Genomic DNA, 23,112 nt, shown 5'->3' with positions numbered 1-23,112 from the left:
GGTTCAGATGTCAAAGAACTAGTGTGCATAATATAATGCACTATTGTCCTGGTTTTAGCTGGGATAGGGTTAATTTTCTTTCTAGTAGCTGGTATAGTGTTATGTTTTGGGTTCAGTATGAGAAGAATGTTGATAACACACTGATGTTTTCAGTTCTTGCTAAGTAGTGTTTAGTCTAAGTCAAGGATTTTTCAGCTTCTCATGCCCAGCCAGCAAGAAGGCTGGAGGGGCACAAGAAGTTAGCACAGGACACAGCCAGGGCAGCTGACCCAAACTGGCCAAAGGGGTACTCCATACCATGTGATGTCATGTCTAGGATATAAACTGGGGGGAGCTGGCCAGGGGGCGGATTGCTGCTCTGGAACTAACTGGGCATTGGTCAGCGAGTGGTGAGCAATTGCATTGTGCATCACTTGTATATTCCAATTCTATTATTGTTGTTGTTGTTATTATTATTATTATCATTATTATTATTTTCTTCCTTTCTGTCCTATTAAACTGTCTTTATCTCAACCCAAAAGTTTTACCTTTTTTTTTGCCAATTCTCTCCTCCATCCCACTGGGTGGGGGGGGAGTGAGTGAGCAGCTGTGTGGTGCTTAGTGCCAGCTGGGGTTAAACTACAACAACTATCAATAGCCTTCAATCTGTTTTCCATAAATTCCAGATTGCACTGACAGATAAAGCAGAACTGGAAACAGAAAAGCCAAATAGATGCAAACACACAGATCCACCTACCAGTTGCTTAAGTGGAAGGGCACCATAACAAAAATTGGACAATTATTTTACACATTCAAAATAAGCACAAAGGCCAAACACAACTCTATGAGAAACAGCTGAGGCGGCAATGCCCAAGGCTTTAAACATAAGGAACTTTGATTTTAGCAGGTCCTACAATAAAAGTTCAAAGCCAGGGCCCCTCACTACAGGAAAGACATTGAGCTGCTAGAGCGTGTCCAGAGGAGAGCAACCAAGTTGGTGAAGGGCCTTGAGCACAAGTCTTATGAGGAGCGGCTGAGGGATCTGGGGTTGTTCAGTCTAGAAAAGAGGAGTCTGAGGGGAGACCTTATCGCTCTCTACAACTACCTGAAAGGGGGTTGTAGTGAGGTGGGTGTTGGTCTCTTCTGTCAGGTGGCTGGAGATAGGACAAGAGGAAATGGCCTCAAGTTGAGGCAAGGGAGATTTAGGTTAGATATTAGGAAAAATTTTTTTACTGAGAGGGTTGTCAAACATTGGAATGGGCTGCCCAGGGAAGTGGTTGAGTCACCATCCCTGGAGGTATTCAAAAAGCGAGTGGACAGGGTACTCCAGGGCATGGTTTAGGGGGCATGGTTAATGGTTGGACTTCATGATCTTGAAGGTCTTTTCCAACCAAAATGATTCTATGATTCTATGACTTATCTCGGCAGATCAGAGCTGCTCAGATGAGGCAGATTCTCTATTTTTTGGCTCACTCAAGCACTTATACTAAAACAAATTTTTGATACTTTAAGAATACAAATAAATATTACTGCTTATGGGTGTTGATGCCAAGTATTCTGCAACAGGAAGCAATTTTGCTCAGCCTGACATGTATTGTTATAATGGGGACAACAGTTTCATGTTTCAAAAAGATGGAAGCAGGGTTTGGTGGTTTTTTTTTTTGTTTTGGGGTGGGTGTTTTTTTTTCTTTTTTTTTTTTTTTCAGCTTACCCACAACTTAACAAGAGATTGAGAGATGTGCGAACCCACAAATAATTTGAAAACAACAAGAAATCCTCCATAGGACGCTCTGTTGTTCCTTGATCTTAAGAAGGACAGCCTAATAAACTACTGGGTCACAGGGTATGGTGACAATATTATTTTATATGACAAAAGATAGGCTAAGAAAAATTAGAAATGTGAACGAGTCATATATATATGAATTACATACACACACATGCTTTTAAATACTGCCTCATAATCACTTGCCCTTTGTTGCACAACTGAAAACAGATAATCATAACAGTATGGATCTACTCAAAGACAGTAGTAGAGAAGAAAAAGCATGCAAATAATTCAGTTTGCTAAGAAAAGTGCTACTTGTTTGAACTACTTTTCATCAGAAAGTTTGTAAAACACTTGGAATCCATTGACCAGTTACAGCCATATCTGATGGAAGGACAGAGATCCAAAATAAAAAAAGGACATCTCTAAGAATCATGAATACCAATGGTTCCAAAATTAATAATCCTACTAAGGAAAAAAACGTAGCACAAAGTAAACAGTGATGCTAAGGCTACTGGTTGTCTAATCAACATATTTGTAACTTAAATCCACAGCATGGTATTACTTTTCACCTCACTGGTAATCAGGGAATATAAAGGCACAAGGTGGTGGGCCAGGATGGTGGCAAGGGGACACAGGGTGTAGGACAGCATAGGTGATGTAGGAGAAAGCTGGGTATAGGGAAGGCAGGAGCTCACAGGAGACACAGCATTAAGGGGCATATAGAGGGGACCCCCCCCCAAAAAACTGTAGGAAACCAAGTTTTATTAATTCTACTTCCTTTGAAGCAACTTGGTTTATTTTCACATAGCAGGCCCAAAAGAAAGCTTGAGCCATCCACAAATATAAGATACAAGAACACACTGCAGTCTGTTGTGAGTTTTGCCAAATACATTTGATCAAAACACTTCTGAAGGACCACGAACAAAAGCTTGCAGTAAAGAATTGGAGAACTTTGATTTGTTTCTATAGTGCTTGAGCGTTTCAGGCACTGAAATGACCATGTATCAACTACCATTTGTAGCAAGAAAGCTGGAGGAGAAGAAAACCCTCTAGATCTAAACGCCTCAGTATTTCAAACAAGCTTTCTCTGCAGCTCCTCTCAGGTGAGGGCCAATCCTGTTTCTTTTATAGCAGATCACCTTAAGACATAAAAGGCAGAAAGGTTCCTTTGGTCTTTTTGGAAAACAGTTTGTCACTGGCTGTTTTCCACTAGTGTACAACTGTAAGGTTTTCTTCATTGCCAGCAGCAGGGGATGGAGGGAGAACACCACATGACTTGAAGCTAAAAAATGGAGATACTGTTCAGAAGACAGAAGCAAAACTCTGTGTCCTCCACTGAAAAAGTTTTTAATTAAATACTCTGTATCATAAATTACAGATACTGCTCCTTTAAAATTAACTTAGAGGATGATAATGGAATTATCCATTACAGAAAGTTGTCGTTTAATCAGCAGGCAGCACATTTCCTCCCAGCAACTCTAAATTCTACCTGAACAGATCTGTGTTGATGCAAGTATAAAGCCTCACCCTGTAAACAGGTGAGAGGTGGTAAACATCTGAATGAAGAGGTTTCTTTGGAAGTAGCATGAAGAAAACACTGACAAAAGACAGACTTGCTTTCCCAACAAGAATGGCTCAACCTTGTTAGAACAAATAACCAAATTTTCTCTCTGCCAAGGTTAAGCCTGGGGGAGAGGTTTAGAGGGTTGGTGTTTTTTGTTGTTGTTTTTTGTTTGCTTGTTAAGATAGCATTATAGATGCTGAATGCATGCTTTGCTAAAAGGTAGCAGGCTGGTTAGGAGATGTTTTAGAATAAGCCTGAAGGTTTGGGAGGAATCCCCCATCTGTTTTGTGGAGGCAAAATACCTGGGGAAATATTTGTGCTAAAATTGGAAGCAGAACAGACATGGGAAGTTCCCTAGATAGACAGAAGGCAGAAAAGTCAAGTCCAGATTTTTTTCCTCCCTCTAGAGCAGAGGAAAAGTGAGCCCAGCTACAGAAGAAATGAATCATGTCACATCTAGGTGGCAAGTCTTTTCTACCATAGGAATGTTGCCATACTAACTTATTCCAAATATTGCACAAGTGCCTTTAATCTTCAGTATAAAATCTGGAATCCAAAAGGTATTTACACCTGCCTAGATAAAAAGGAAAACAGCCTCTGGAAAACAGAAGGGAAAAAGGAAGATCACAGTAATGATTTTTTGTCATTTGGTCTCTTTCAGAAAGCACGTTAGGCAATAAAACCAAAGTTTGAAAGCATTTTTAATATCACCTGTATGTTAGGAATATTATTCTGTATTTAGTACAGAGAATTCCAAGTTGCTAGCTTTTAAGGAAACAAATTGTGCTTGTTAAGGATACTGTCCAAATACATAAGGGGGAGCATTAGACCCTCCATTAGCATTTCCACTGCCTCTTTACCTAGGCAGCTAGAGCTACAGAGTTCAGATTATTAAGCAAAGATCATATATTCTTAGAAAAAACAATAACTTGTGAAAATAATCAGACTGCAGTGAAACTGTATGTTTCATCTAATCTTACTGTACTTAGTGAGAAGATTGAAACTTTGTTTGAACCAATAGGGTGGGGGGTGGAAAGAGTTAAAAACTTAAAAAGCCAACTGAGCTGTGGTGGGTTGACCTTGGCTGGATGTCAGGTGCCCACCAAGCTGCTCTATCCCTCCCCCTCCTCAGTGGGGGGGGAGAAATAAGATGGAAAAAACTCATGGGTCAAGATAAAGGCAGTTTAATAAAAGCAAAAGCAAAGGCTGCACATGGAAGCAAAGGAAAACAGAAGATTTATTCTCTACTTTCCATCAGCAGGCAATGGCCAGCCACTTCCTGGGAAGCAGGGCTTCAGCATGCATAGCAGTTGCTCCGGAAGACAAATGTTGTAATAACAAATGCCCCCTGCCCCCTCCTTTCTCTTAGCTTTTATTGCTGAGCAGAAGTCATATGGTATGGAATATCCCTTTGGTCAGTTTGGGTCAGCTGTCCTGGCTGTGTCCCTTCCTAAGATCTTGCCCACCCCCAGCCTATTGGTGAGGGGGGGAATGTTGGAGAGAGAGCCTTGATGCTGTGCCAGCACTGCTCAGCAGTAGCCAAAACACTGGTGTGTTATCAACACCTTTCTAGCTACCGATGCAGAGCACAGCACTATGAGGGCTGCTATGGGGAAAATTAACTCCATCCCAGCCAGACCCAATACATGAGCTAACTAGAGTATTTCTTTGATGCTAAACAGACATTTAGAAATGAAAAAGTTACAGAACATTACAATGTTCCTTTCAGCTAGAACTCCTCCAGTAACAAGATTAGCAGCTGTTGTGGTTTCAGCCCAGCCGGTAACAAAGGACCACGCAGCCGCTCGCTCACTCCTCCCGCCCCCCTCCGGTGGGATGGGGAGGAGAATCAGAAAGGAGAAAAGAAAAAAAACCCGGAACCTCGAGGGTTGAGATAAGGACAATTTACTGGGACAACACAAAAAGAGAAGTTACAACAACGGTACTAATAAAAGAATATACAAAACGAGTGATGCACAGTGCAACTGCTCATCACCCGGAACCCGACGCTCCGCCACTTCCCCCACCGAAAGCCGAGAGAGCTCCCCCCAGCCCGCTCTCCAGGTATATACTGAGCATGATGTCACATGGTATGGAATAGCTCCTTGGCTAGTTCAGGTCAGCTGTCCTGGCTGTGCCCCCTCCCAGGTTCCTGTGAAAATTAACTCTATCCCAGCTGAACCCAGGACAGCAGCTCATTCTCATCTTCAACAATAATTTTCCAAAACAATATAAATTGTTTCCAAATGTATTTCTTTTTAGCTGTTTTAGGAAATAGTCTACCTTCTACTCAACAAAGCAAAAGAAATATTGCCATTTTCACTAATACTTGGAGAAAAACTGTGTATTAGCAAGACTGTATGTACTCTTTGGCATACAGGTATTAAATTCTATGTTAAATCCATTGGATTTTTAATTCATCTGGAAATGACATTACACAAGAAATCATTTGGAACTGTAGGATAACTATTTAAAAAAAATAAAAATTATCATTTATCAGTAAAAATGCTGACTGTTAACAAAAACTCCAGAGTAGATCTACAATCCCACTGAGAGGAAATAAAGAGTAGATACCTCAGGCTCTTCCCACACTCACAAGCCTCAAGATAAAAGCATGAGATGGGAAGCTGAAAAATCCTTGACTTAGTCTAAACATTACTTAGCAACAACTGAAAACATCAGTGTTATCAACATTCTCTTCATACTGAACCCAAAACATAGCACTATACCAGCTACTAGGAAGACAATTAACTCTATCCCAGCTGAAACCAGGACAGGATGTTATTTATGTATGGAACAAATCTACAACCACAGAAATACAGAAAACTACTGGTTCCTACCATTAGTCTGCATTCATGAGCAACTACAGTGAAAAGTTTCTATTACAGATAAAGTATCATGAAGCCCTGTGTAAAGTCTTCATATATCGAGAACCATTACAACTGTGTGGAAACTAAGGCTTCATTACAAAAAAAATCCACACAGAGGTACAACTGCATTATTTGCTGCTACCAGTCAGGGGTCTTCATGACCCTCTACAGAAACTATATGCAGAATTTACACCTGATAGAATACATCAAAAGTCTTTTAATGCTTTTTTTCTAACTTGTACAAACCTGTTTTGTATAAAATAGTTCAGTTTTTATTAACAGTTTTCAATTTAGTATTTTATTAAAATACTTAATAATCCTTTTTCCTAAAAGTCTTGTGGTTGAAGATAGTGTGATTTTGAGATATAAAATTTATGAAAATATTTTCTTTCATAGTATTTTTCCCCCAAATACTGCTCTTCATTTATTATGTTTTTTCTACCAATAAATTGTTATAAGCTTTCCCCTAAATTCTAAACTTCTCATCTGCCTTTTGTAGATAAAAACCAGATAGAAAACAGTGTGGTTTTTTGGTTTGGGGGTTTTTGTTGTGGGGGGGGCTGAGGGGGGTTGTTTGTTGTTTTCATTTGGTTTTTGTTTGTTGGTGTGGGGGTTTCTCTTTTTGTTTTTTTAAATAAACTGTAAGTGATGGGAAAGGAAGGGCTTCCCTGCCCTGTAATGCTAGCGATTCTTTCCCTGGGATATACTACCTACCACAAGTAGATCTCACCCAGCTTGGATTCAGCTGAAGTACATTAGTTGAGACACAGCAAGTAATGCAAATACAACATGCACCCAGGACAATGGTAATATATGGGGTCTTCAAGTTATATTCTTGGTCAGAGTATACCAGCACTGCGAGCAAACTGTCCTTTTTGTTTCTCAGATATTGAATCTGCTCCTCATTAAATTAGTCTTTCTGGACAGTGCAGGTGAAGGCTAGTATCTAACAACTGCCAACTACCCTAGTTGGTCACTGCCTCAGCTAGAGATCACCTGAGTTCACAGGAACCACAAGGTGCCCAACTGTATAAGGAGTTAGGAGAAAAATATTGAGTCAAACCCTAACTATTGTTCTACAAAGGGACTGATCCCTCCTTACAGACCAGACACACCCTAAAGTCTACATATGCTTTAGGAATGGCATTATTAAAGTAAATTTTTCCTTAGACACTTCTGTACTGTTAAACCATATGTTCTACTGCAGAGTTGTAACTAGAAAGCTAAATGACAATAGTAGTACATTAAGAGGTAAGTAATGCTTTTAAGCATCCCTCCCTCAACTCTGGATTGGTTTGTATATACATACCTGATTTAGCTGATACCTCAGCTAAAATAAATTAAAATTATTCTCCTAGTCTCAAATGATTGAATTCATTCTCATCCCCCAAATGCTATTTTTCATTACTGAAATAAAGTCTATAACCATATTTTTAAATAAAGTTATTCAGATTCAGAATTATTAACTAAAAGCAATTCTTAAAATGTGTAAATACAGATATTTTTCCTGAAGAACTTCTCAAAGTATTAACTCTATCCAAAATGTTTTTTTGAGCAAGCTCTCCTAGTATTATATAATTTTCTTTAGTGTAAGAAATTTGATCCTATGAAAAGCGTGCACATTCTTTCTGAGCCTCCAAGTTCCTGATAACTTTAAATATTAACAACTTCCAGAATGCAAAGTGCTCTAAAAGAACAATAAGTAAAGATGTTATTGGAGGAACTGATTGCTTTCAAAGTGGATCAGGCAATTTCTGAATGAATCAAGACTATTCTCTTTGAAGGCTTTTGTCATTGGTCTCTGAAAATACCTTCAAGTAGTGTGTAACATTTCATTTCACAGCAGAAGTTCCCAGCCTCCGCTGTTTTTGACTTTGATGATATCTTGCCAGGTCACTGTGGAAATACCACAGTGCAGTCAAATAACCTGATGAATGGGGGACACTAAAAATGGGAATTGCATTCATTAGTTCTTGTTAGCACCAGCAGATCTTCAGAAATACTATTTCTGTAGGATCTTGGAGTCTCAGTCTGTGGTGAGGCAGAAGACAGCTCAGCTCTATAAATACAATTCTTTATTTGTATACAAATTATTATTCTTTATTTGTATTTCTTTCTCATGGCATAATGAAAGCAAGGCAGGACACGCACACATGAACTGAAATCTGAACTTTTAAAATAAGTTGTTTAAGTTTGTTCTAAAAGGGCTTTCTCCTAGCTTGTTTTTGTTTATTTTTATATTGGATTTTGTTTAACCTATTATTTAATTGTTTAAAAATTAAGATGGGAGAACAGTAGGTTTTATAATACTGTCCTGGTTTCAGCTGGGATAGAGTTAATTGTCTTCCTAGTAGCTGGTACAGTGCTATGTTTTGAGTTAGGTATGAGAAGAATGTTGATAACACTGATGTTTTCAGTTGTTGCTAAGTAGTGTTTAGACTAAAAGTCAAGGATTTTTCAGCTTCTCATGCCCAGCCAGCAAGAAGGCTGGAGGGGCACAAGAAGTTGGCACAGGACACAGCCAGGGCAGCTGACCCAAAGTGGCCAATGGGGTACTCCATACCATGTGACATCCCATCTAGTATAGGAACTGGGGGGAGTGGGGGTGGGGGGATTGCTGCTTGGGGACTAACTGGGCATCGATTGGCAGGTGGTGAGCAATTGCACTGTGCATCATTTGTACATTCCAATCCTTTTATTATTGCTGTTGTCATTTTATTAGTGTTATCATTATCATTATTAGTTTCTTCTTTTCTGTTCTATTAAACCGTTCTTATCTCAACCCACGAGTTTTACTTCTTTTCCCGATTTTCTCCCCCATCCCACTGGGTGGGGGAGGAGTGAGTGAGCGGCTGCATGGTGCTTAGTTGCTGGCTGGGGTTAAACCATGACAAACACGAAGTCACCAGACTACTGAAACAAGTGAAAATAATTTTAATTTACAGTTTCAGTTTCTGTGAAGATTTAAGAGAAAACATCTGGGAAATGCTTGGGAAAACATAGTTAAAAGATAACATATTTAGCTGAAAGAATATAAAGGCCACAGTTAAACACAGACATGCCACACTTCTGTAAAGAATATAAATGAATCTCCCAAACCCAAGCCTTCTCTCAGTGACAAGTAAACTTGACACTCCTTCTAAGAGGGCATGTACCAACTGTCTGCAATGGCTGTCCTTTATGGGGAACCTTCCAAGAAAAATTTAATCATATTGTAATAGTGACTCTAAACCGTACCCATTGTTACTGAGTGATAGCCATTCTGACACCAAGTGCTAAACGATCCATACCCAGTCTCCTTATAATTTAACAGTTCTGGAGAAAAGGAAGTTTCTACAAATGCATATTATGACTTTTATAATTGACAGGATTTTAGTCTAGTACTTATATAACAGGAGTCTGGAAAAAGGCACAGGAGATTCTTTTATTTAAGGATGACTATGATTAAATCAGAGCAAAGAAGGATTTTATAAAACAAGTTTTAGGATAGTTTACCTGCTTCTTAATTCCATAATCATTGCATGCTTCAGCTTTCATTTTTTCAATCTTTTCTTCTTGCTGTTTTGCTTCTTTTTCATACATAACTTTTTCTTTTGCCAATCTGCAATTAAACCAAGTGATTGTGTTAATCTGGTTCTATTATGTTAAAAAGTTATGCCATTGAAAACAAAAAAAAAAACCCTGAAAGCTGCAGCCCTATAAGATAATACAGTTTTATAAAAAAAAGGCTCTTAACCACTGCAAAAAACTGCATCTAGGAAATGCAGAATTTAGCTATAATGTATAATAATTCTTATTAATTTAAATTAAAAATATTTTTAAAGATTCTGTGTGGGCTTATCCATATACAATATCCTAAAAAACCTATATACTGGTACTTCATTTCAAATACATAATAGAAACAGATAAGAAGCTGCCTTGTAGATCTGGATGACTGCTAATAAAAATAAAGACAGTACTACAGAGGAGAAAGCTCGCTCTCGATCTCAAAAAAAGTCCTCACATCATAGGTAGCCAAAACAAACTTAACATTAAGATGTCTGCAAAGGCAACACTCTTATCATTGACATTCAAATCAGCATTTGCCAGACTTTCTCATCACCATCCAGACTCAGATGGTTTTGTGAGTGACCTATATTGCCTGTTATAGTCATGTGGCCTTTCCTCTTTCCTATTCACTACTAAATAACACCACTGCACCTGCACCAAAAAATGATGGACATTCTTCTTAGTAGTAACTCTTAAAAAAAAATTATCATGTGTAAATGAAAAGAAAAAGCACTTTCAGGTTCACAAACTATGATACCAAAATGGTTTGTTTGTTTTGGGTTTTTTTCCCTGATCACAATTCCATGTCATGCTATTAAATGCAATATTTCCCATACTAGTTTTCATACAAAATAATGAAAAGTAAAATTCCCAAATAACACAGTAGCCTCATAGTCTTGTGTTCTCTAGAGTATTTTCTCTGTTTACCTTGATGCTGGTTTGAGAGTTATAGACAAAAGTAACAGTTCTATAATTTACATTATAGCAATTTTCTTTATGGCATTATTTTTCAAAGGGAAAATAATCCATCTTTTAATCCTAATAATGGACCCATATTTGGGAGCAGGATGCTTTTTGCTAACAAGCGTAGATTCAAGAGTAATGCAAGAAAATTTGAAGGTCAGAAGGGAATATTAAGGTAGTCTAGTCTGATGTCCTGCAGTAATTTTTACATTACAATTCCATTATGAGGCTTAATTATTTGTTGTTATTGCAATTTTGCTGTTACATCTCCTACTTTGTTATGTATGTTCATTATGTATATGTTGGATTACATAATGCTAGATTCGAACCAAAACATCCTTCAGGATCTGGAGAATGAAGAAGTAATTGCTGATTAGCTAATTCAAGAGCAAAACAAACATTGAGATACTAGTGCAAACCTGAGAGCATGCCAAAGAAAATCCTTCCCCAAACAAGAACAAGTCTATATCAGATCAGCCTATATTAGATAAGATTGTTTAAGGAGAACTCAACAGCCAAAAGAACATAATCAGATCCAAGAAGCAAAGAATATTATACAAACGAAAAGAGAATAAAGGTCTTGTAGAGAGCTTCTTGGTCACATTAGCACATCAGAGCAAATTAATTCCTAATTTGTCACAGTTAAGTGCTCTACTAGAAGTGCTGCTGAGGATGGACAGAACAGTACTGGGTTGATAAGGACCTTTTGAACTGAAGCTGCCACAAAAGCACCACTGCAGTAATATCTTGAGAAAAATTCCAAAGAGAATATGCTGATATTGCAACATCAGGAATTCTCCCCGCTTTTGACAGAGTTTTCATCATTAAAAATTGTTTTGCCAAAATAGCCTTAAGCTGTGATTCCACAACAGTTGATCTAAATTGGGCTGTGGCAACACTCACCTGAACTGGCTTCAACCCCTGTGGAATCACACCATCGGAGAAGGCCTTCAGTCTTATAAAGAAGCAGTGTGTAGAGCATGTAGTGTAGGTGTCATGGTTTAACCCCAGCCAGCAACTAAGCACCACGCAGCTGCTCACTCACTCCCCCCCACCCAGTGGGATGGGGGAGAAAATTGGGAAAAGAAGTAAAACTCGTGGGTTGACATAAGAACAGTTTAATAGAACAGAAAAGAAGAAACTAATAATGATAATGATAACACTAATAAAATGACAACAGCAATAATGAAAGGATTGGAATGTACAAATGATGCACAGTGCAATTGCTCATCACCCACCGACTGACACCCAGCTAGTCCCTGAGCGGCGATTCCCCACCCCCACTCCCCCCAGTTCCTATACTAGATGGGATGTCACATGGTATGGAATATCCCATTGGCCACTTTGGGTCAGCTGCCCTGGCTGTGTCCTGTGCCAACTTCTTGTGCCCCTCCAGCTTTCTTGCTGGCTGGGCATGAGAAGCTGAAAAATCCTTGACTTTAGTCTAAACACTACTTAGCAACAACTGAAAACATCAGTGTTATCAACATTCTTCTCATACTGAACTCAAAACATAACACCATACCAGCTACTAGGAAGACAGTTAACTCTATCCCAGCTGAAACCACGACAATAAATGATGCACAGTGCAATTGCTCACCACCCACTGATCAACGCCCAGTTAGTCCCTGAGCAGCAATCCCCCCACCCCCACTCCCCCCAGTTTATATACTAGGCATGACATCACATGGTATGGAATACCCCTTTGGCCAGTTTGGGTCAGCTGCCCTGGCTGTGTCCCCTCCCAACTTCTTGTGTCCCTCCAGCCTTCTTGCTGGCTGGGCATGAGAAGCTGAAAAATCCTTGACTTTAGACTAAACACTACTTGGCAACAACTGAAAACATCAGTGTTATCAACATTCTTCTCATACCTAACTCAAAAACATAGCACTGTACCAGCTACTAGGAAGACAATTAACTCTATCCCAGGTGAAACCAGGACAGTAGGTAACATCTAGGCCAGTAGTACTGGGGAAAGACAGCAGCCTAATTACTACTAATAAAGATACTAAATCAGGGGCTGTAATTCCAACTACTGGAACTAGCTCCAGTATTAGCATCAGCAAATATTGATTTAATAGAGGATGAGTTAATTGTTTGATCAAGGTTGCTCCAGACAGTATTATTTGCTTTACTATTTTTAGGTTCCAAAAAAGTTAATCAACCTGTGAGACAGCTGATTTTTTTTGAATGAGAACAGAAAATTCCCTTGAGGAGCAGGGGGAGAGAGATATGATTAAAAGCAGTTTTTATGTTGATTCACTTACTAAAGCGTGTATGCCATTGAAACTAAATGCACAATGTTTGTCACTACTTATGTTTTCACATTACGTTTTCACACTCACATCTCCCTCTATGCACGCTAACTTTTCAAACTGACTGCTATTCAAGTTTGCTTACTTTTGTCAAAAGGTAAAGGACTGCATGTTCTGGCCTAGTTTAGAACTAAATTTTAACTTGATTTTTTGCCCACCTTTCTCAGATCTGGATGCTTAATAATTACATCTATATTTATCTACCTACTTCTATTTCCATATTAATTGTACATTTCAGAAGCAGAACTTGAAATATTCTGCTTTCAAAACTGGAAACATTACATGAAAACTGAAATACGAGACTGCTTTCTGTGACATTTTTTCCATTGCACTTTGTTCAGTAATCAGAATTGCCCAATTTAATGTTCCATTTATCATTCATAAGATTGGGATACTGATATTAAGCAGCTTTGACTTGAAAACATTTTCTGTACTAGATCCTTCCTCTAGATGCCATGAAGCTGTTTCTATTGAATACGTAGCTTGGGATATGCTAAATCAAAGCAAACTATTGATTTCAAAAGGAAAGTGAAATTTCATAATGGAGCAATACTATCCCTTAATCACATCTTCCTTAAAAATTTCAGCAGAATTCTACACCAAGATACCCACAGGATACTTTGTTCCTCTCCCTTCACCCTTTGTCTATCTAGAAGCAAGATTCTGTTTTTGTTTTGGTTTGTTTTATTGTTTGGTTTTGTTTTCTTTTTTTCTGGAGGTGGGGGGTATTTATCCCCACCCAGGTTAAAATGAATACTAAACCATAAATCTTTACATATGGTATGATCATACACAGTGAACAGAGTAAGAATAGCTCAGTAGGTACCAGAAAAAGCCAGACCATAACTTGTTAAATTTCAAGTACACAGGTCATTTATAGATAGAAAACCCCACAACCATAAAAACTACTTATCACATCCTAATTTCTCAGGACAACGACTCAGATTTGCTGATTCTCAGGTCAGGACTAAGGTGAAATGACACCAGGGATCCTTTAACTCACAAAACTCAATTTTTATTTGCTCACAACAAGAATTGACATGGTCACCACAAAAATTGGTATGCTCACAACAAAAATTGGCATGAAACCATGTCAGTAAACTGTGTAACATCTGCTAACCATACATCACCAAACATATACTACAGGCCTTGCTTATTTGGGGATCAGTTCAGGAAAGACAATAAGGAGAGCCCTCCTGTTGAGTTACGAGGTTCAGAGCAGACCCCCTTGCTTTCTAGACTCCCTCTCAGAGAAGAGCCTAGGGGCAGCTGGATCCACTCCTAGTCCCAGACTTGGTCAATGGTTTATGTCTAAAGGGATAAGGTGTAGGGATTATGGAAAAGGAAAAGAAAAGAGAGAACAAGATAGAGAGAGAAAAAGGAAGAAAGATTTTACTAGTCCTAGGTCCAGCATTGGTTCAGTCAGTCAAGGGGTCCAGTTCCGGTAGGCACACACACCTGGGACTTCAGTTTGTGTCCTTTTATCAACCTTGCCCCTCCTTTGGGTGGGTACTCGAACTTATTAGGCTAATTAGGTGTCATGAGTGGTTTTTGAGCCTTTGGGCTTGGGGGTTGTTTGAGGAGTAACTGCCCCTTCCCTGCATGGTGAGCTGTCCTGCTCAGCACATCAGAACCGGGAGCTGTGCACTCTCTGGCATGCCCTCCCCCTCCTGTTACTGATGGGTGCTGATGGGCTGCTTTTCACCTGTGGTTCCCTGCTAGGAAGAGTTCCTCCTTAAGCAGAACTTGCCCCACCATAATGTTTGAGACTGTCCTGGTTTCAGCTGGGATAGAGTTAACTGTCTTCCTAGTAGCTGGTACAGTGCTATGTTTTGAGTTCAGTATGAGAAGAATGTTGATAACACTGATGTCTTCAGTTGTTGCTCAGTAGTGTTTAGACTAAAGTCAAGGATTTTTCAGCTTCTCATGCCCAGCCAGCAAGAAAGCTGGAGGGGCACAAGAAGTTGGCACAGGACACAGCCAGGGCAGCTGACCCAAAGTGGCCAATGGGATATTCCATACCATGTGACGTCCCATCTAGTATAGGAACGGGGAAGTGGGGGCTGGGGAATCGCCGCTCGGGGGACTGGCTGGGTGTCAGTCGGCGGGTGGTGAGCAATTGCACTGTGCATCATTTGTACATTCCAATCCTTTCATTATTACTGTTGTCATTTGATTAATGTTATCATTATCATTATTAGTTTCTTCTTTTCTGTTCTATTAAACCGTTCTTATCTCAACCCACGGGTTTTGCTTCTTTTCCCGATTTTCTCCCCCATCCCACTGGGTGGGGGGGGAGTGAGTGAGTGGCTGCGTGGTGCTTAGTTGCTGGCTGGGGTTAAACCACGACAGTCCTTTTTGGCGCCCAACGTGGGGCACGAAGGGTTGAGATAATGACAAACCTGACCAGAGCTTGTTAAAACAAATTTGTTATAAGCATTCATTACATTGGTCTAATAGTCGCTGGTCATTATGTTGATTTATGTGTTCTTAGAGTTGTTGCTCTGGTTTTTAAAGTTCTGTTATGTATCACCTCGCTTGCTGTATCTAGTCCCTCTTCTGCTGCTTATCATCCGTGGGAGGTGGATTAAGGTTTTCGCTTTGATGTATTGTATAACACTGGTTTATGGTATGATAAAGTCGTCGGCTGTGGGATTAATCTGGTACTTGCACTCAGCATTGCCACCTTTATACTGTGGAAGCCATCTGTGGTAAACTATTAATAATTACACCATTTACCTTTCCTCCTTGGAAAACCAGTCTATGGGTGGGATACCTTTCTTCCCCTCTCCTTTCTCCTTCAGTCCAGTTACAATGGTGTTTGAGAATTTTGAAAAATTTGAATACTCTTGGGATGTTGGGACCAGCATGGTCCTAGCCCTACTGCTAGGAATTAGCATGCTTCTGAATGCGGTTCAGCTCTTGTTTAAGGCTAAACAACTATTTAAGAAAATCACCCAGAGATCTGCCCCGAGGCTGGATAATTATGAGTGGCAGGGTGTGTGGGGTAGTATGGGCAAGTACCTAGAAAAGTGGGCACCTCCAATGTTTTGGAAATTCACCCCTGAACAAGTGCAGAATCCAGAAGAACTAGTAAAATATTTGGAAAAGGTATGCTGTCACCCTGGCAGCTCGAGAGAGATACAAATTGCTGCAACGTGCTGGGGCCTGGCCCATGCCTATCGAGCCCTGTTCGACACCACTCAGTACCCTCAAGGGGAAGAGAAGGTCTCTGGACCTAACAACAAAACGATGAGCACTGCGGTCACTCAAACCTCGGCAACGGGCACTGAGGTCCCTCCAGCCCCGGCGACGAGCACAGCAGCTACCCAAACCGTGGCAACAGACACTGCGGTTATGCAAGACCCGGCGAGCAGTACTGCAACTGAACCAGCGGACCAACCTGCACCAGTATCAGTTGCCCCCATGAAGAAGAAGAAATATACAAAAAAATCAGTTCGCTTAGCGAAGGATGAAGGTGAACCAGGGTCATCACAGGAACAAGAGGAAAAGGCAGAACCAGAGGTAATAACCCGGTCCCTATCCTTGAGTGAGCTGCGGGATATGCGAAAAGATTTTGGCCGCCGTATAGGTGAGCATATTATCACCTGGCTCCTCCGATGCTGGGACAATGGGGCTAATAGCTTGGAATTAGAAGGTAGGGAAGCCAAGCAGCTGGGATCGCTTGCCAGGGAAGGTGGCATTGACAAGGCAATTGGAAGAGGGACACAAGCCATCAGCCTCTGGAGGCGACTCCTGTCAAGTGTGAAGGAAAGGTACCCCTTTAAGGAAGATGTTATATGTCAATCAAGCAAGTGGACAACCATGGAAAAAGGTATCCAATATCTGAGGGAATTAGCTGTGCTAGAGACAATTCATCATGACCCGGACAACCCACAATTACCCAAAGATCCAGACGAAGTCCCATGCACGCGACCCATGTGGCGGAAGTTTGTACGGAGCGCACCATCGTCCTATGCCAACTCACTGGCAATAATGACCTGGAAAGACGAAGAGGCACCGACAGTGGATGAAGTGGCTCGCCAACTCCGTCAATACGAAGAAAATCTCTCCTCCTCCCTACAAGCCTGCATTTCGGCTGTGGAGAAGCTGTCCCAGGATTTCCAGCAATTCAAAGAGGAGATGTCCTGTTGCCCACCTGTAAGGACCAATGTCTCAGCTATTAGGAGTGAGCGTTCCTCTGCCCAAGAGAGAGAATATAGAAGGTACACACCGCGAGGTGCCCTGTGGTTTCACTTATGTGATCATGGACAGGACATGAGGAAATGGGATGGAAAACCTACCTCGGTCCTAAATGCACGGGTACGCAAGCTGCGAGGAAAAACCACCACAAAAGGGGATTCTACCAGGAAAAATGCTGCTCCGGATTCCAAACAGAGTAGAAGGGCTGATGTTATTTCTGATCCTCTTGAAGGGAATTCTGAGCCAATTTTACGAGAAGTGAATACTGGATACTCTGACCAGAATTAGAGGGGCCCTGCCTCCAGCCAGGTGGAGGAAAGGGATAACCGGGTCTATTGGACTGTGTGGATTCGATGGCCTGGCACGTTAGACCCACAGCAGTATAAGGATTTAGTAGACACCAGCGCACAGTGTACTTTAATGCCATCAAGTTATGAAGGGGCAGAACCCATTTGTATTTCTGGTGTGACAGGGGGATCCCAAGAGTTAACTGTATTGGAAGCTGAAGTAAGCCTAACTGGGAATGAAAGGCAGAAACACCCCATTGTGACTGGTCCAGAGGCTCCGTGCATCCTTGGCATAGACTATCTCAGGAGAGGGTATTTTAAGGACCCAAAGGGGTATCAATGGGCTTTTGGTATAGCTGCCTTGGAGACGGAGGGCACGGAACAGCTGTCTACCCTGCCTGGTCTCTCTCAAGACCCTTCGATTGTGGGGTTGCTGAGGGTTGAAGAACAACAAGTACCAATTGCTACCACGACGGTGCACCGGCGCCAATATCGCACCAACCGAGACTCTCTGATTCCCATCCTGTCCTGGTTTCAGCTGGGATAGAGTTAACTGTCTTCCTAGTAGCTGGTACAGTGCTATGTTTTGAGTTCAGTATACGAAGAATGTTGATAACACTGATGTTTTCAGTTGTTGCTCAGTAGTGTTTAGACTAATGTCAAGGATTTTTCAGCTTCTCATGCCCAGCCAGCGAGAAAGCTGGAGGGGCACAAGAAGCTGGCACAGGACACAGCCAGGGCACCTGACCCAAACTGGCCAACGGGGTATTCCATACCATGTGACGTCCCATCCAGTACAGGAACGGGGAAGTGGGGGGCAGGGATTCGCCGCTCGGGGACTGGCTGGGTGTCGGTCGGCGGGTGGTGAGCAATTGCACTGCGCATCATTTGTACATTCCAATCCTTTCATTATTACTGTTGTCATTTTATTAGTGTTATCATTATCATTATTAGTTTCTTCTTTTCTGTTCTATTAAACCGTTCTTATCTCAACCCACGGGTTTTGCTTCTTTTCCCGATTTTCTCCCCCATCCCACTGGGTGGGGGGGAGCGAGTGAGTGGCTGCGTGGTGCTTAGTTGCTGGCTGGGGTTAAACCACGACACATCCACAAGTTGATTCACCAACTGGAGAGCCAAGGAGTGATCAGCAAAACTCGCTCACCTTTTAATAGTCCCATATGGCCCGTGCGAAAGTCTAATGGGGAGTGGAGACTAACAGTTGACTATCGCGGCCTGAATAAAGTTACGCCACCGCTGAGTGCTGCCGTTCCAGAGATGCCAGAACTTCAATACGAACTAGAGTCAAAGGCAGCCAAGTGGTATGCTACAATTGACATTGCTAATGCGTTTTTCTCAATCCCTCTGGCAGCAGAGTGTCATCCACAATTTGCCTTTACTTAGAGGGGTGTCCAGTACACTTGGAATCGATTGCCCCAGGGGTGGAAACACAGCCCCACCATTTGCTATGGACTAATCCAGACTGCACTGGAAAAAGGTGAAGCTCCGGAACACCTGCAATACATTGATGACATCATCGTATGGGGCAACATGGCAGAAGAAGTATTTGAGAAAGGGAAGAAAATAATCCAAATCCTTCTGAAAGCCGGTTTGCCATAAAAGAAAGTAAGGTCAAGGGACCTGCACAGGAGATCCAGTTCTTTAGGAATAAAATGGCAAGATGGACGTTGTCAGATCCCAATGGAGGTGATTAACAAAATAGCAGCTATGTCTCCACTGACTAATAAAAAGGAAACACAGGCCTTCTTAGGTGCCGTGGGGTTTTGGAGAATGCATATTCCAAATTACAGTCTGATTGTAAGCCCTCTCTATCAAGTGACCTGGAAGAAGAATGATTTTAAATGGGGCCCTGAGCAACAACAAGCCTTTGAACAAATTAAACGGGAGATTGTTCACGCAGTAGCCCTTGGACCAGTCCGGACAGGACAAGATGTTAAAAATGTGCTCTATACTGCAGCTGGGGAGAATGGCCCTACCTGGAGCCTCTGGCAGAAAGCACCTGGGGAGACCCGAGGCCGACCCCTGGGGTTTTGGAGTCGAGGATATCGGGGATCTGAAGCTCGCTATACTCCAACTGAAAAAGAGATATTGGCAGCATATGAAGGAGTTCGAGCTGCCTCAGAAGTGGTTGGTACTGAAACACAGCTCCTCTTAGCACCCCGACTGCCAGTGCTGGGCTGGATGTTCAAAGGGAGGGTCTCCTCTACACATCACGCGACTGATGCCACGTGGAGTAAGTGGATTGCACTGATCACACAACGGGCTCGCATAGGAAACCCCAGTCGCCCAGGAATTTTAGAAGTGATCACGGACTGGCCAGAAGGCAAAGATTTTGGAATGTCTCCAGAGGAGGAGGTGGCACGTGCTGAAGAGGCCCCGCTGTATAATAAACTGCCAGAAAATGAGAGGCAATATGCCCTGTTCACTGACGGATCCTGTCGCATCGTGGGAAAGCATCGGAGGTGGAAAGCTGCCGTATGGAGTCCTACACGACAAGTTGCAGAAACTGCTGAAGGAGAAGGTGAATCGAGTCAGTTTGCAGAGGTGAAAGCCATCCAGCTAGCGTTAGACATTGCTGAAAGAGAAACATGGCCAGTGCTCTATCTCTATACTGACTCATGGATGGTGGCAAATGCCCTGTGGGGGTGGTTACAGCAATGGAAGCAGAGCAACTGGCAGCGCAGGGGTAAACCCATTTGGGCTGCCGCACTGTGGCAAAATATTGCATCCCGGGTAGAGAATCTGGTTGTAAAAGTACATCATGTAGATGCTCACATACCCAAGAGTCAGGCCACTGAAGAACATCAAAACAACCAACAGGTGGATCAGGCTGCCAAGATTGAAGTGGCTCAGGTGGACCTGGACTGGCAACATAAGGGTGAGCTATTTATGGCTCAGTGGGCCCATGATGCTTCAGGCCATCAGGGAAGAGATGCAACATATAGATGGGCTCCTGATCGAGGGGTGGACTTGACCATGGACACTATTGCACAGGCTATCCATTAATGTGAAACATGTGCTGCAATTAAGCAAGCCAAGCGGTTAAAGCCCCTGTGGTATGGAGGGCGATAGCTGAAATATAAACATGGAGAAGCCTGGCAGATTGACTATATCACACTCCCACAAACTCACCAAGGCAAGCGCCATGTGCTCACGATGGTGGAAGCAACCACTAGATGGCTGGAAACATATTCTGTGCCCCATGCCACCGCCCGGAACAGTATCCTGGGCCTTGAAAAGCAAGTCTTGTGGCGACATGGCACCCCAGAATGAATTGAGTCAGACAACGGGACTCATTTCCGAAACAACCTCATAGACACCTGGGCCAAAGAGCATGGCATTGAGTGGGTGTATCATATCCCCTATCATGCACCAGCCTCTGGGAAAATCGAACGATAGAATGGACTGTTAAAGACTACATTGAGAGCAATGGGGGGTGGAATTTTCAAACATTGGGGTACACATTTAGCAAAAGCCACCTGGTTAGTCAACACCAGAGGATCTGCCAATCGGGGTGGCCCTGCCCAGTCAGAATTTTTACATACTGTAGAAGGGGATAAAGTCCCTGTAGTGCACATAAAAAATATGTTAGGGAAGACAGTCTGGGTTACTCCTGCCTCAGGCAAAGGTAAACCCATTCGTGGGATTGCTTTTGCTCAAGGGCCTGGGTGCACTTGGTGGGTGATGCGAAAAGATGGGGAAGTCCGATGTGTGCCTCAAGGGGATTTAATTTTAGGTGAGAATAGCCAGAATTAAACTGTATATTAGTTGCTATATATAACCCTGCTACTGTATGTTATCCTTACTATAATTGTTATGTGCTATATCCATAGTACTATAGTAAGAATCACTTAGATCAAGCAAGAAAAGAACTGTGATAAAACTGAGCAAAGCGCAGTAGTGATGGAACCAGAACTGACTCCAGCATGCAACAATCCAACGGTGCACACCATCCTCCTGCTGCGCCAAATGTCACCTGGTTGTCACACTGCACTGAAGCCCAATTCTGCTCTACCGACTGAGAGGACTTTGCACCATCCCTCCTGCCCAGAAAGACTGGTATGACAGATGGAGCCCAGAGTCGGGAACTAAATGAACTCAATGAACATTTTATGAACATGACCCATGAACTAAAGGAATGATATCTCTGTGTGTGTATACATATATATATATATATCATTGTTCATATGTCTTAAAGGGATGGAAAGGTGATGATTGATCAGGATGTAACTAAAGGTATGGGAACTGTGCATGATGTCAATGGTATAGAATAAGGGGTGGATACTGTCCTGGTTTCAGCTGGGATAGAGTTAACTGTCTTCCTAGTAGCTGGTATGGTGCTATGTTTTGAGTTCAGTATACGAAGAATGTTGATAACACTGATGTTTTCACTTGTTGCTCAGTAGTGTTTAGACTAAAGTCAAGGATTTTTCAGCTTCTCATGCCCAGCCAGTGAGAAAGCTGGAGGGGCACAAGAAGTTGGCACAGGACACAGCCAGGGCACCTGGCCCAAACTGGCCAACGGGGTATTCCATACCATGTGACGTCCCATCTAGTATAGGAACGGGGAAGTGGGGGTGGGGGAATCGCCGCTCGGGGACTGGCTGGGTGTCGGTTGGCGGGTGGTGAGCAATTGCACTGCGCATCATTTGTACATTCCAATCCTTTCATTATTGCTGTTGTCATTTTATTAGTGTTATCATTATCATTATTAGTTTCTTCTTTTCTGTTCTATTAAACCGTTCTTATCTCAACCCACGAGTTTTACTTCTTTTCCCGATTTTCTCCCCCATCCCACTGGGTGGGGGGGGAGTGAGTGAGCGGCTGCGTGGTGTTTAGTTGCTGGCTGGGGTTAAACCACGACAGAGACATTACCTCTTTCAGTCCCTCACACTACTACAAACATAACTTTAGCAAATATTTTACAGTGTCTTACAAAATATAAGCTACAGTAACTTTAACTTTTAACTGCAAGAATCGAAAATCAAAAAAGGAAACAATATGGATTACTTATACTTGTCTGTGCTGGTTTTGGCTGGGATAGGGTTAATTTTCTTCATAGTAGCTAGTATGACGCTATGTTTTGTATTTGTGCTGAAAACAGTGCTGATAATACAGGGATGTTTCAGTTATTGCTGAGCAGTGCTTACACAGAGTCAAGGCCTTTTCTGCTCCTCATACCCACCCCCGGGCAGTGAGAAGGCTAGGGTTGAATTATACATATAGAATGAACTATACACTTAAATTACAGATTGGAAAAATATGTCAGGAAACATCAATGACTTGGATACAAGCGCTATCTCTAGCGCTGTTAAGAATCAGAATACAACCTCGTGGTAAAAACAGTTTGAGCCCTTACGAGTTACTTTATGGGAGGCCTTACCAGGCCCCACATATACCAGGAACAATCTACATTAAAGGGGCAATGGACTTGAATAATTACTTAATGTCCTTGGGAAAGACTTTACAGGAATTGCAAAAGTACGTAACAACAAGCAGGCCCTTGGACCTGGATACACCAGCCCATCCATTTCAACCTGGAGATTGGGTCTACGTCAAGTCATGGAATTCGGAGCTGCTAACTGAGAAGTGGAAT

At 42.0% G+C, this 23,112-nt stretch overlaps 1 protein-coding gene across 1 annotated transcript in view; it reads right to left on the bottom strand.

Annotated features, from left to right (window-relative positions):
- TBCA (tubulin folding cofactor A) overlaps positions 1-23,112 on the bottom strand; it is a 56,600-nt gene that overhangs the window by 5,140 nt on the left and 28,348 nt on the right. The window contains exon 2 of the mRNA XM_052775420.1: positions 9,677-9,782. Within this exon, the coding sequence (XP_052631380.1) occupies positions 9,677-9,782 (106 nt within the window). The remainder of the gene's footprint in view (positions 1-9,676; positions 9,783-23,112) is intronic.

The sequence above is a fragment of the Harpia harpyja genome, chromosome W, assembly GCF_026419915.1.
Source record: "Harpia harpyja isolate bHarHar1 chromosome W, bHarHar1 primary haplotype, whole genome shotgun sequence".
Taxonomy (NCBI): domain Eukaryota; kingdom Metazoa; phylum Chordata; class Aves; order Accipitriformes; family Accipitridae; genus Harpia; species Harpia harpyja.
This window is presented reverse-complemented; position numbering and strand designations above follow the sequence as displayed.